The sequence below is a fragment of the Lactuca virosa genome, chromosome 7, assembly GCF_052849685.1.
Source record: "Lactuca virosa cultivar CGN04683 chromosome 7, Lactuca_virosa_CGN04683_v6, whole genome shotgun sequence".
Classification (NCBI taxonomy): domain Eukaryota; kingdom Viridiplantae; phylum Streptophyta; class Magnoliopsida; order Asterales; family Asteraceae; genus Lactuca; species Lactuca virosa.
Genome location: NC_136432.1, coordinates 59,209,529 through 59,224,410, shown reverse-complemented (window position 1 = coordinate 59,224,410; position 14,882 = coordinate 59,209,529). Strand labels below are relative to the sequence as shown.

At 43.8% G+C, this 14,882-nt stretch overlaps 1 protein-coding gene across 1 annotated transcript; it reads left to right on the top strand.

Moving 5' to 3' along the window:
- Positions 1–1,048: 1,048 nt before the first annotated feature.
- On the top strand, positions 1,049–1,768 carry LOC145126690 (uncharacterized). The gene has a single exon (XM_079062000.1). The coding sequence runs from the start codon at positions 1,049–1,051 to the stop codon at positions 1,766–1,768; it is 720 nt and encodes a 239-aa protein (XP_078918126.1).
- The last annotated feature ends 13,114 nt before the right edge of the window (positions 1,769–14,882 follow it).

Below are 14,882 nucleotides of genomic sequence, written 5' to 3'. Positions count from 1 at the left end.
TAATAGTCAACAAGAAGTCTCCATTTTTTATGATGGAGTAAACGTGACAACAAGGCAATTACTTGACTCGCAAGGACCGCTCACAAAGAAGGCACCCCCGGTGATAAAGCAACTAATTGAGGAATTCTCTAAGCATTCTAGAGAATACCACAATCCAAGGAATGATGTGACATGGGGATCAACTTATGCAGCTTCAGAAGATTTGTCGGCAATTATGGTAATGTTGAAAAGCATGGATAGGAGGATGGATAAAATGGATCAAACAATCCATGCTATTCGGGTAGGATGTGAGAATTGCAATGGGCCTCATCTAACTAGAGATTGTGATTTGGACGAGAACGGGAATAAGAAAGTGCAAGTATGCTATTCTAGTGGTGATAGATTTGATGACGATTGGCGAAAACCTAAGAAAGAATGGCTTCCTTATGATGAGTACAAGAACGCGAAGGATGAGAAGTGTAGACAAAAGGCAAGGGGTTTTACCAAAAGGAGGAGCCGGTACAAGAAAAGAAACCAAATTTGGAAGAAATGCTCACTAAATTTGTAGCTGCATCCGAGAAAAGACACAATGACCATGATGCTGCAATACAAGATACAAGAACAATATTAAGGAATCAGCAAGCATCTATTCACAACATTGAGAAGCAGCTGGGGCAACTTGCCCAACAAATAAATCAAAGAGCACCGGGAGAACTTCCTAGTAATACCGAAAACAATCCACGAGGCGCACATATAAATATTGTGACAACTAGGAGTGGAAAGATAATTACTCCTCTGGCCCCTATTCAGAACGAAAATCCGAAGCTGGTACAAAAGGAGGAGGCAGAAGGGTAGAACCAAAATCACACCCAGCTAAACCCAGACACTACTCGCCGAGTCCAGGATATGGACTCGACGAGTCCGACACCTGATCAGAAAACTAAGTCTCATGTTAAGCCATATCAGCCTCCATTGCCATATCCAGCCCGAGCTAGACAAGAAAAGAATGAAGAAGACTACCAGAAGTTTCTAGAACACATAAAGGCTCTTCAAATTAATAAAGGCACAAATGCCAAAATACGCCAAATTTCTCAAGGAGCTTCTAACTAATAGAAAGAAGATGGAAGAAGTGAAGAAAGTGGTTCTAAATGAGAATTGTTCAGCTGCCATGTTGAACAAACTACCGAAGAAGAAGGGTGATCCGGGAAGCTTAACATTACCTTGTCAATTCGAAAATTTAGCTACCATCTATGCATTGGCTGATTCAGGGGCGAGTGTAAATCTCATGCCATACTCATTTTTCAAGAAATTAGATCTCACGGAGCCGAGGCCAATTCGAATTGCAATTCACCTAGCAAATAAAACGGTTACATTCCCAAGGGGAATATGCGAAGATTTATTGGTGAAGGTTGATAAGTTCGTGTTTCCCACGGACTTTATAGTTTTAGACATGGAAGCGGATCCTCAAGTCCCGATCATTCTTGGAAGACCTTTCCTTAACACCGCAAACGCTATAGTTGACATGCGAGATTCCAAACTTACTCTACGGGTGGGGGATGAATCAGTCACTTTTGGGGTTGATCAAGCCATGAAGCACGCAAGGAGTAGTGATGACACATCATTTTTGATTGATATGTTGGAAGAATTAATGGAGGAATGGAATAATGAAGAACCAAACAAGTCCACCATCACCTTTGATGAAGAATTCGATGCTAAAAGCGACCTACTGGAAATAGAGAGACTGCTTGAGGAAGCTGATTATAATGAGTTGATCAAAAGTACTGAATAGTCTACTCGCAGGGTAGACTCGACCTACTCGACGAGTCCATCCACAGAATCCCGATCAGTCGCGAAATTTGCCCAGGACTCGACGAGTCACCTCACTGGACTTGACATGTGCAACGTCCAGAACACGAAAACTGAGCTGAAAGCACTACCAGGTCACTTGGAGTATGCATTTCTTGAAGAGGGTCAACAAAAACCTGTAATTATAGCTGCTGATTTGACCAAACATGAGAAAGAAAGTCTTGTGGGGGTACTAAAGAAGAGGCAAGGTGCTATAGCATGGAAGATAACCGACATCAAGGGAATTAGTCCAGCTTATTGCTCTCATAAAATTAACTTAGAAGATGGGGCTAAAACTGTAATTCAACTTTTCTAAAGAATGTGGCATTTCATTTGTTGAAAAAAAGTTGACTACTTCACCTATTATGGTAGCTCCAAATTGGAGTCTTCCTTTTGAGCTCATGTGTGATGCTAGTGACTTTGCGGTGGGAGCTGTTTTGGGACAAAGAATTGATAAGCATTTTCAGCCGATCTACTATGCAAGTAAGACCCTGAACCCTACACAAGAGAACTACACTACTACAGAAAATGAGCTACTAGAAGTGGTGTTTGCATTTGATAAATTTCGCTCATATTTGGTTTTGTCAAAAACCATAGTTTTTACCGACCATTCTGCCCTTAAGTATCTTTTTGCTAAACAAGATGCTAAGCCAAGGTTGATTCGTTGCGTGTTGCTGCTACAAGAATTTGACATTGAAATACGAGATAAGAAGGGGATGGAAAACGTGGCTGCCGATCATCTATCGAGATTGGAAAACCCGCACTTGAAAGAGTTAGAAGAAAACAAGATTGGAGATGAATTTCCCGAAGAATATTTATTGGTTATAGCAGGAGAAATTCCATGGTTTGCAGATATAGCTAACTATTTAGCTAGTGAATACATCCCAAAAGACTTGACCCGCCAACAAAAGAAGAAGTTCTTTTCAGAAATTAAGTATTACTTTTGGGATGAGCCATACCTCTTTCGTAGCTGTGCTGATGGTATGATAAGAAGATGTGTATCCGGGAAAGAAAGTTGGGAAATCTTGAAGCATTGTCATAGCGGGCCCACCGGAGGACATCATGGAGCGCAATATACGGCCAAGAAGGTTTTTGATTCGGGTTTTTGTTGGCCTACTATCTTTAAAGATGCTACAAAATTTGTCAAAGAATGCGATTCATGCCAAAGATCGGGAAACATTTCATCACGAAACGAGATGCCCCAAACTAGCATTCAAGTTTGTGAAATATTTGATGTTTGGGGAATTGACTTCATGGGACCTTTCCCAATGTCAAAGGGAAATAAATACATTTTGGTAGCAATCGATTATGTATCGAAATGGGCGGAGGCACAAGCATTACACACGAATGATGCTCGAGTAGTGGTACGTTTTCTCAAGAAATTATTTACAAGATTTGGAGTTCCAAGGGCTCTAATTAGTGATCGAGGCACCCACTTCGCCAATGATCAATTAGCTAAGGTGTTGCAAAAATATGGTGTCCACCATAGATTTTCAACATCCTATCATCCTCAAACGAGTGGACAAACTGAAGTTACAAATAGGGCGTTGAAGAGAATATTAGAAAGATCGGTTGTAAGTAATAGAAAAGAGTGGTCGGATAAGCTTCATGATGCACTTTGGGCGTTTAGAACAGCTTTCAAAACACCTATTGGTACTACACCATATAGGTTGGTTTATGGGAAGAGTTGCCACTTGCCAGTTGAGATTGAGCATAAAACATTTTGGGCTTTAAAGATGTGCAATTTTGATTTGGCTGAACTTAGAAACAACCGATTGATGCAAATGAATGCCCTTGAAGAACGAAGGAATGAGGCATACACTAGTTCCTTGATTTACAAAGAAAAGACCAAGAATTGGCATGACAAAAGACTCAAGGGTAATAAGGACTTTCATGAAGGACAGAAGGTGTTACTTTTTAATTCAAGGCTCAAACTTTTTCTGGGCAAGCTAAAGACACGATGGGATGGTCCATTTATAGTGAAGGAAATTTTTCCACATGGACCTATTGAGCTAATATCAAGAGATGGAACTCCTTTCAAAGTCAATGGTCATAGGGTGAAAAGATATGAAGAAGGAATTCCGAGAAATGAAGAACTTGAAGAAGGGCTGCTGCTGGAAGGGATTACAGAAATGTAAGTGGGAAGGAGTCCAGCTAATGACTCCTTAAAAAGAAGCGCTTCCTGGAGGCAACCCGAGTTTAGAGTTTGCTGTCTTTTTCCTTTATTTTTCATTTTTATTTTAAGTTTTTCTTAGGATCTGCTTTTATCATTCTTCTTCTGAGTTTCTGATGATTGCTTGAGGGCAAGCAATGCTCAAGTGTGGGATGTGGCAAACAATTTAAAAATTCATTGTTTTTGGCTTTCTGAATAAACGACTCGTCGAGTCCCTAAACCTGCTCCGCAAGTCCATTTGAGAAATCCCGATTAGACGCGGAATCGCGAAACTACTCGGCGAGTAGGTACACCTACTCGGCGAGTCCACATATTTACCAGAAAAAAAATTATTTTTTCACATTCAGTAAAAGGGGTTTTTAACCCTAATTGAGAAACATTTCAACATTTCACAGCCGCCACCCATACACGACGAGCGAGTTCCCTCAAGGTTTTCATCTTGATTTCTTCCATTTTCTTCCAAATCCAACCACAAGGTAACCATTTTTCACTCTTAATCTGTTAAAAGTTTCAATCTTTGGTGAAGTTATACCCTTAATTTCTACAAAATCCCGATTTTGACTAAACTTGGATTTTAGGGTTTTGAGTTCTTGTTAAATTAGAACGTTTTAGACAAAATTTCTTACATAGGTATGCTCCTGGAACATACCGAAGCAAACCCCTGAAGTAATTTTTAGATTTGGCTGGTTAATTTCATCTAACAGATCTGGACTCGCAACGTTCATCCTGCTCGCCGAGTCGGTTCGTGGACTCGGCGAGTCCATGTTGCAGACGCCAGGAATTTTTATGTTTTTAATCTTTCTGTGTTTTGTTTTTGGTATGTTTCGTTGTGTTTTGCAGGCAGAATGTATAGAAGAGGGCAGAGTTCCAGGGGAGGTGACTATGGGGATCTTTCATGGTTAAACTTTCCAAGCATTACCTCAAAATCTTCATTGGCTCGTGCGAAAAACAAACTGGAAGCATTGAAACACAAGGAAATATATGTTCCAAATGCAATTGACTGGCAGTGGTTTGGTCAAACTGGGTTGGAGGAGGAGTTGACCCCTTATTTGGTCAAGTCTTTCAACAATGAGGGGATGAATATAGTTTGCGATGGCTGGAGCCGACTCTTCAAAATTCAAGAGCCCGTTTATCAAGAGTTGTGCTGGGAATTCTTTGCCACTATTTCCTTCTGAGGTGGTAGTGACTATTACAATCCAAACACTATTACTTTCTGTCTTGGAGGGGAGTTGCATCAATGTAGCATTGCAGAGCTTGCTTGGAGGATGGGGATATATGATCAAGCTGTGATTATGTCCGAAGATTTTGAAACCTTCCTAGAACAATGTCACAAAGATTTGCCTGAGGGGGTGGTGGCATCGACTTGGTGGAACACAATCGCCAATCTGGTCTACATTCCATCCTCCGCTCAAGAGGGGAGCATCCGTTCCCCAATCCACCGCTTAATACATCGTCTGATCGCGAGCACAATTAACATGCGAAAGGATGACGATAAGGTTCCCACCCTTGACATTTTCGATATGTGGAGTATTATAACTCCTGATGTTTTCTGCAACTTTCCATATTGCCTGGAGAAATATTTAGCAGAAGGGGCAGTCAAAGAGCAGATCACCTCAAAGATCAACGGGGGCATGTTTGTCACAAAGCTTGCGAGAACATATGGGATTTTTGAAAAAAGGGAAGCTTGGATGTTGACAATGGTTCTGTCCCCCCATTTTAGCACCACCTTATATAGGAGGGCGAGGATGATTGACGAATATGGTGGGGGGCACATTGGCATCCCCAATGCGGACGAGGTGTTGGTACCGGAGGAGCCAAGAAGAAGGGTGAGGCAAAGGAGGGAGCAAGTCGGAGAAGACCCACCGGTCATTCCGGCGGATGATGAGTTGCCTATGGATTGGTACCACGTTGAGGCAAGAAGGAGCGTGTGCAGAGGAGGAACAATCACGCAAATGAATATTGCGCCGAGGCCCGGACCCGGATTCCCGTATGTGATGAGTTGGGAGGAGCGTGTGCAGAGGAGGAACAATCAAGCAAGTGGGAGTGGAGCTGGATGAGATGATATTGAAGAAGATTGAAAGTTTATGCTTTTAATTTGGATGTTATTTTATTTTGTTGGTTTTGTGTTTTGAACTTTTATGTATTAAGACTTAATTAGGAGTGTGCTTGTCTTCTTTTACTGTGGTTGCCTTGTTTCTTTTCAGGATTGAAGATTAGGATGCCATATAAGAGTCTCATTGGTCAAGGCTAGAGTGATGGTCGGGTCTAGATGAGAGTATGCAATTTCAAGTTTAGGATCGAGTCCGTTAGGAATAAGGGTGACAAAATGTGTTATTCACTGAAGAAATCAAAGAAGAGTCACTGAATTGTCATATTCCAGTAGATTAGCAAAGGATCAAAAGCAGAACATTTTTTTTCCACTCAGCGCTCTACTCGCCGAGTGTACATATTGGACTCGACGAGTCCGTCTGCAATATCACGATTTTCTGCTTGAAGTCAATTTACTCGCCGAGTTCCCGTTCTACTCGACGAGTCACTCAAGATTCTACTCTCATGATTCAGATTTTGGGCACATTCGCTGCAGTTTTTACTCATGTTATCATGAAGATTAATTCCTGGAGATTTCTGAGAGCTTTTTCCTTAATAATTGGAGCTATTTAGATGTTTTTCCACACGAGATTCGACGCCCAAGACATGGATGAGTTGTTCCCATGTCTAAAGTCAATTGAAGATGGAGCTTAAAGAAGATCAACCTCGCCACTACTATCCCAGGGGAGTTTGTTCCAATTCCCTCTTTACTTTATCGTTCTTTTTCATGCATAACATGCAATGGGGACATTGCATAAATTAAGTGTGGCGTAGGGGGTTGGTTACATTAGTTATAATTTTAGTTAAAATTGAAATTTTTGAAAATTTTGCATAAAAATTGCTAGGATCTAATTTAGAAAATTTTGGTAAAAAGCAATTAGGAATCATGCTAAGTGTTATGTTTGATGATTGCATGAAGACCCAAATGTTTAGTTGAGCCTATACACGTTATAGTGCATTTGTGGCCCCTTTTGTTCTAGTGAAATCATGGGACAAAAACATAAACTCGCTTAGTTTGAGGGATGCAATAAGTTTAGCATCGTGTACCAGAAATGTATCCAGGAAATTTTTTATCTTTAATCAATAAAGGTTGAAGTTGAGCGCCCCTGCTTAAGCATGTAGGTTTTGAGTGATAAAAAGTGAGGTACATGTAATAAAAAGAAAGAGAGAATTACAAGAAAAGTTTGAAGAATTTTTGGAGTACAAAGTATGAAGATCAAAGATCAAAAATTCTGAAGAAATTCCAAAAAGTTGAAGATACCCAAAAATCAAAGAAAATGAAAAAGGTGGAAAATTTGAAGAATTCAAAGAAATCAAAGTTCAAATTATCAAGAAGGTGAAGAATTCCAAAAAGCTCCATAGTGGTATCGAAAAATTGTAATTTTTAGATTATGTATGCTTGGGTTGCTCAACCAAAAACACCTTGAGACTAGGAAGTTTTATGCGGATGGATTCGGAGGGATGCATAAAATGAGCATTGTTCAAAAGAAGTGGGCGAGTGTTTATGAGGATTGTGAGTATTTAGAATTGAGGGGGTCCTTAGGAAAAACTTTAGACACAAATGCATGCGTTGCGGTCTTGGCATAATGCCTGGGTTTGATTGGGATTGTCTTATGTAGTATTAGTGTGTTAAAATTCAGTTTTGCTTGGGGGCAAGCAAAAGTCAAGTGTGGGGTATTTTGATATTTTCAAATTTAGCCATATATTTAGTATAGATTTTTATCAATTATTAGCTAATTATTTGCATATTATGGACAAAAGGTACTTAATAATGTTTAAATTGTATTTTCAGTCCAGAAGTCATGCTCGGGAGCAAAAAGGAGGAAGGAGATGCAATTAGAAGCTGCATAATGAAGAAAGAAGTACAAACCTGAAGCTACTCGGCGAGTCCAATCGTCTACTCGATGAGTTCCCACAAAGATTCGCGAAGCAACACGTAAAGTCCTTACCGTACACGGATTCTTCAAAGGTACTCGGCGAGTTGGTTGCCTACTCGACGAGTAGCCCCTGTTTTGAGTTATCTATAAATAGAGGCAATAAATTCGATTGGAGGACCTTTCTGGCTTTTCTGGAAGATACTTTGCGACTAAGGAAACCCTTGGAGACCTGAAGAACGTGGGAAGAACCCTAATCTCTCATTCTTAGAAGATTCAAGGCAACTTAGGTTTAATTTTCCTCTTTATCTTTGAATTGAACAATGTTTGAGTTGATTACTTTCGTTTTTAGCTTTTTGACTACTGTAATCATGAGCTAAATTTACTAGTTTCTGTTTAGGGTAGACAATTTTACTCCTATGGATTAATTTTATGGTTTGATTAATTGTTAATTGGTGATTTTGTTAATATAAGCTTGTTAAAGATCCTTATGCATTAACCATAACTATTCTCTGTTAATAGGAAGGCAATTAGGCTGCATGAACATCTCTTAATTGTTTACCTCATATGATTTATGTGAACACTTTGTTATGTGCCTAGGACTAGTGAATATGAAACTAGGATTAATTAGAGAATGGGTAAATTAATGTGTGAGCTTGTTGATAAACCAACAACAACAGGCTAATTGAATTAGTAATTTGATTAACCAATTACAAGTCTTATTTAATCCGAGTAATTGAACTAGGGAATTAATTAGCTTAAACACTTGATCATTGCTTAAATTAATTGATTTTCTAAGGATTGGTAATAGAGAATGCGAATCTAATCACTTTAGTCGGTAACCAATAACAATTAATCTATTGCTTTGCCATAAAATTAACCATAGGAGTGAATGAGTTGAACCTAAGCAGAAACCTTTTATTAAATTTGGTGAATTTTTACTTGGTTTTAGTTGATTAGTTAATTGCGTGTTAGTTAGTGTGTCTAAGTTTCTAGTCTTGTAAAACTAGAGAAAACCCTTTTACTTTGATTACTTGTTAGTTAAAATTAGTTATTAGGTTAATTTCCGTTCCTCGAGTTCGACACCCTACTTATTCAACTATACCACTAAAAGACAGGTTCACTGCCTTTGTGTGTTTAAATTATATTTTTAGAGTAGGAATAAAACGAGTTGGTTTTACACACATCAACATAAATCCCATCAGTGTGTACAGATCATGCCGGCGCCTTCCCGCGATCCTCACTGGTACCTGAAACACATCACACAAACACTATAAGCATAAATGCTTAGTGAGTTCCCCAAAATACCACATACGCACATACGCCACTCAAGGCTATAGCTCTACAAGACCTTCCGGTCCATGTGTCTCAGGGGACTTCTGTCCCACAATCCTGGTAGACCTTCCGGTCCTACCCATAATAACCTTCCGGTCCATATCATAATGACCTTCCGGTCCATAAAATACTACTCATAACATAACATAGCACATACATATTAAATAACAACATACATCACATACTCCTCATAGCACATAAGACCTTCCGGTCACACATATTACCACTTTAGGTAAAGTATAGTGAGAAGACTCACCTCGTACGATGTCGGATAACCTCTCGTGCTCGATAACCCGACCTAGCCTTCTCCTGTCAACATAATAACATCTCTAATCAATACTTTCTTTTGTCCTCATTTCTAAGGAGTGGGTAGAAGACCATTCTACCCCTCCCATATCTTTCTCTAGAACTAGCTTGACCAAAACCCTAAGGTCAACTGAAGTCAACTCAAGTCAACGGTCAAACTTTGACCAGACTTGTCGAGTGCACTTGTGTGACTCGGCGAGTCCAGGCGTCTTCCGAATCCTCATAGATCCTCACTCGACTCGTCGAGTTAACCTTTCACTCGACGGGTTACCACCGGTCATGAATTGCGGGGCAACCCGACTCGACTCGTCGAGTCCCCTTATGGACTCGGCGAGTTCCTTCCATGGCAACACCCAAATGACCTTCTGAGGTTAGATCTGTTTCTCTAACCTATAGATCTGACCTTACCATACTCAATAATCACGTAAAGGTCCGACCTTTACACTCATGCAACGCTCAATATGCTTCTTTTGGTGAAATAGCCTCTAAAATGGCAACCTAGGCTCATATCTCTAAGGAAGTAGCGTAAAGCAGGGAGGTTGGGGCTCTCTGGACCTCTCAAGGTCCAGATCCAGAGTTTAACACTCAAAGGGACATCATAAGCATCATATCCAAGCCAATAAAGGATAGAGAAAACCCTAGATTCAAGGGTTCTTCACCAAAACAGAAAAGGGGTTCGATTTAATACCTCAAAGATGGAGTTTCCTTGCTTGAAATCATAGAATAGCAACCCCCTTGACCTTCTTTTGCTGGAATCTCCTTCTTCTTTGCAAAAACCACACCAACAAGGATTAAAATAGCCCTTCTCCTCACACAACGCACTCAAGCTCACTAGGGTTTCTCTCTCTGGACTGGTATCCACAAATGAGGGCCATAAGGTTCCTTAAATAGGGCACATGCCCGAGGATTTAGGGTTTCCACCCACAACGCCTACTCGGCGAGTCTACTCTTGGACTCGTCGAGTAGTTCATTAAACTCACGTGGCCACCCCGCTTCTACTCGACGAGTTATAGCACCAACTCGTCGAGTAGGTCAATGATTCACAAAAATAAATAATTAAAATAATATACCTGGAAATCCGGGTGTTACAATTCTCCCCCACTAGAATCAGACTTCGCTCTCGAAGTCTCGTTCTGCAAACAGCTCTGGATGCTGTTCCCGTATCCCCAACTCCGGCTCCCAAGTCAGCTCGGACCCTTTCCGATGTTGCCACTGGACCTGAACCAGGGACACCTCCTTGTTCCTCAGAACCTTGATCCTCCGATCCAAGATCGCGATCGGCTTCTCAACATAATTCAGGCTCGCATCCACCTGAATATCTTCTATTGGTACTACCGCCGACTTGTCGGCTATACACTTCCTCAACTAAGACACGTGGAAGGTATCATGTATCTGGCTCAACTCCGCGGGTAGCTCTAAATGATACGTTACCCTGCCCACCCTCGCGGTCACCCTGAAACGACCAATGTACCGTGGCCCCAGCTTGCCCCTCTTCCTGAATCGGATCACTCCTTTCCACGGAGACACCTTGAGGAGTACGAATTCACCAACCTGAAACTCGAGCTCGGATCGTCGCCTATCCGCATAACTTTTCTGGCGACTCTGAGCTGTCAGCAACCTTTGTCTGACCTGCTGTATCTGCTCAGTCGTCTGAAGCACTATCTCAGTGCTACCCATCACTCGTTGCCCTACCTCTCCCCATCAGATGGGAGTCCGACACCTCCTCCCATACAGCAACTCGAAGGGAGGCATACCAATACTCGAATGGTGGCTGTTGTTATAGGAAAACTCAGCCAATGGTAAGTACGTGTCCCAACTTCCTCCGAAGTCCAACACACATGCTCGAAGCATGTCCTCGAGTGTCTGGATCGTCCGCTCACTCTGTCCGTCCGTCTGTGGGTGGTAAGCGGTGCTGAAATGCAACCTCGTACCCAACTCCTCATGGAATTTCTTCCAGAATCTGGAAGTGAAACGTACATCTCGATCTGACACAATCGAGATCGGTACTCCATGCCGCGATACCACCTCTCTCACATACATCTCTGCCAGTCTCTCTGCGGAAGAGCTCTTGCTGATAGCAAGGAAGTGAGCGTTCTTCGTCAGCCGGTCAACAATCACCCAAATTGCATCGACACCCCTCGCGGTCCTCGGCAATTTGGTGATAAAATCCATGGAAATCTGTTCCCACTTCCACTGGGGAACCTCGAGTGGCTGCAACTTGCCATGCGGACGTTGGTGCTCGGCCTTAACCATGCGACAGGTCAAGCACCTCTCAACAAACGACGCCACATCCCTCTTCATACAGGGCCACCAATACTCTCTCTTCAGGTCCAGATACATCTTAGTGGCCCCAGGATGGATCGAGAACCTCGATCTGTGCGCCTCCTCCATCAGGATGGTACGTGCCCCGCCCGTAAACGGCACCCAAATCCGACCCTGAAAGGTCATAAGCCCTCGGCTATCGGTAACAAACTCAGATACCTGCCCAATCACCCGCTCTCTCTTGCGGTTCTCCGGTCTCACAGCTTCTTCCTGGGCCTCTCTGATGGTATCCAACACCGGAGTCATCACCGTCATCCTCATACAAATATCTCGTATCGGAGCACTCTCCACCCTACGGCTCAGGGCATCGGCTACAACGTTAGCCTTGCCCGGGTGGTACAGGATCTCGCAGTCATAATCCTTTACCACATCCAACCATCTCCTCTGGCGCATGTTCAGGTTGGGCTGATCCATCAAGTACTTCAAACTCTTGTGGTCCGTGTATATGATACACCGAACCCCATACAAATAATGACACCATATCTTGAGGGCGAACACCACGGCCCCCAACTCCAAATCATGGGTGGGATACCTCACCTCGTGAGGCTTCAGCTGCCTCGATGCGTACGCTATCACGTGCCCTCTCTGCATAAGCACCGCACCCATCCCCGATATCGATGCAGCACAATACACCACGAAATCCTCCATTCCCTCTGGAAGGGCTAACACCGGGGCTTCGCACAGCTTCTGGCGAAGAGTCTCAAACGAGGTCTGCTGCCTTGGACCCCACGTAAAAGCAACGCCCTTCCGGGTCAACCTAGTGAGTGGCACGACAATCTTGGAGAAATCCTTGATAAATCTCCGATACTAGCCGGCCAACCCCAAAAAACTCCTGATCTCGGTGGGGGATCTCGGCACCTCCCAACTCATCACCGCCTCAATCTTGGCCGGATCGACCAATATCCCATTCTGATTAACAAGATGCCCCAAGAACTGGACCTCTCGTAACCAGAAATCACACTTGGAGAATTTGGCGTAAACTCTCTTCGATCTCAATACCCCGAGGATCTCCCTCAAATGCTCCTTATGCTGCTCTCGGGATCTCGAATACACCAGAATATCGTCGATGAACACGAACACCGATCGATCTAACATCGGCCTGCACACCCTGTTCATGAGATCCATGAACGCTGTCGGTGCATTGGTGAGCCCAAAAGGCATCACCACGAACTCGTAATGCCCATAACGAGTCCTGAACGCCGTCTTCTGGATATCCTCATCTCGCACTCTCATCTGGTGATATCCAGACCTCAAATCTATCTTGGAGAACCAAGACGCTCCCTGTAACTGATCAAACAGATCATCGATCCTTGGTAAGGAGTAACAGTTCTTGACCGTCAACTTGTTCAGCTCCCGGTAATCAATGCACATCCGGTGTGAACCATCCTTTTTCTTGACAAAAAGGATCGGCGCTCCCCACGGCGAGCTACTCGGTCGAATAAACCCCTTCCCCAGCAGCTCCTGAAGCTGTGAGGATAACTCCTGCATCTCTGGCGGTGCAAGACGATAAGGCGCCTTGGCGATAGGCGCTGCCCCCGGAACCAAATCGATACGTAACTCCACCTGCCTCTCGGGAGGCACACCCGGCAACTCCTCGAGAAAAACATCCGGGAACTCACGCATTATCGGAACATCATCAATCGAACTCGATCTTTCCGCTGCCACTCGTGTATCCATCACATAAGCTACAAACCCGCTGCAGCCCTGCTGTAAACTCTGTCTTGCTCTGGCAGCCGAACAAAATGCTGACCCACATCGGGTACCCTCGCCATATACAGTCAGCACTCCCCCACTAGGGTCTCGTATCATCACCGTCTGCCGCTCGCAGTCTATAACCGCCCCAAATCGGCTCAACCAATCCATACCCACTATAACGCAAACGTCCCCCATCGCAATCGGGACCAGATCTATCGGGAACTCAACACCGAAGATCTCGAGTACACATCCTCGAATCACGTCAGTAGCATATACTGCTCGCTCGTCAGCTATCGAAACTCGTAGAGGTCGACTTAACGCCTCTCGTCGAATACTGATGTGCTGACTAAACGCTAACGACACAAATGATCGACTCGCACCCGAGTCAAATAACACCAAAGCAGGTACAGAACTCACAAGAAAAGTACCTACGCATATCATAATATAAGAACAATATCTCAACTCAGCATAAATAAAAGAATGAATACATACCAGCCACGACATCGGGCGCTGCGCGGACCTCCTCCGCTGTCAACTGAAAGGCTCTCCCACGAGCCTTCGGTGCCTCGGCCTTCACTGGCCGACCCTCAGTAGCTCGTGCAGTAGAAGGGGCAGATCCCAGCGCTGATCCCTGTGACAGCTGTGGGCACTCGGCCCTCCGGTGACCCGTCTGGTTGCAATGAAAGCAAACCATAAATCCCTTGGGGCAGTCCTTGGCTATATGCCCCTCCTTGCCACATTTGTAGCAAGAACCCGCCCGACACACTCCATCATGTCCCTTGCCGCACTTCCCACAAGTGCGGCCCTTCTGGCCTCCAGATCTCGTATCAGCGGGCTTAGCCCGCTTGGCTGCCGGCTGTACCTGTACCGGTGTCCTGTCACTCCTCTGAGACTCGGCCTCCTCCCTGGCCTGAGTCTCTAGCTCAATCTCCCTCTTTCGGGCATTTGCCTGAAGCTCGGAAAATGTCCGGTACGTCGAGTTCGCCACAAACTCGCGAATGTCTCTCCTCAGTATGCTCAGATACCGGCTCATGTGTGCCTGCTCGGTAGACACATGCTCAGGGCAAAACATCTCCCTCTCATGAAACTTCCTGGTGATCACAGTAACATAATCAGTAACCTGCTTGAGGGACAAGAACTCCTGGGTCAGCCGTTCCCATTCCACCGGGGGAACGTACTCATCACGAAACATAGTGGTGAACCTCTCCCAGGTCACCGCAGTAAGCTCAACAGGGGTGAAATCCGCCGACACAAACTTCCACCAG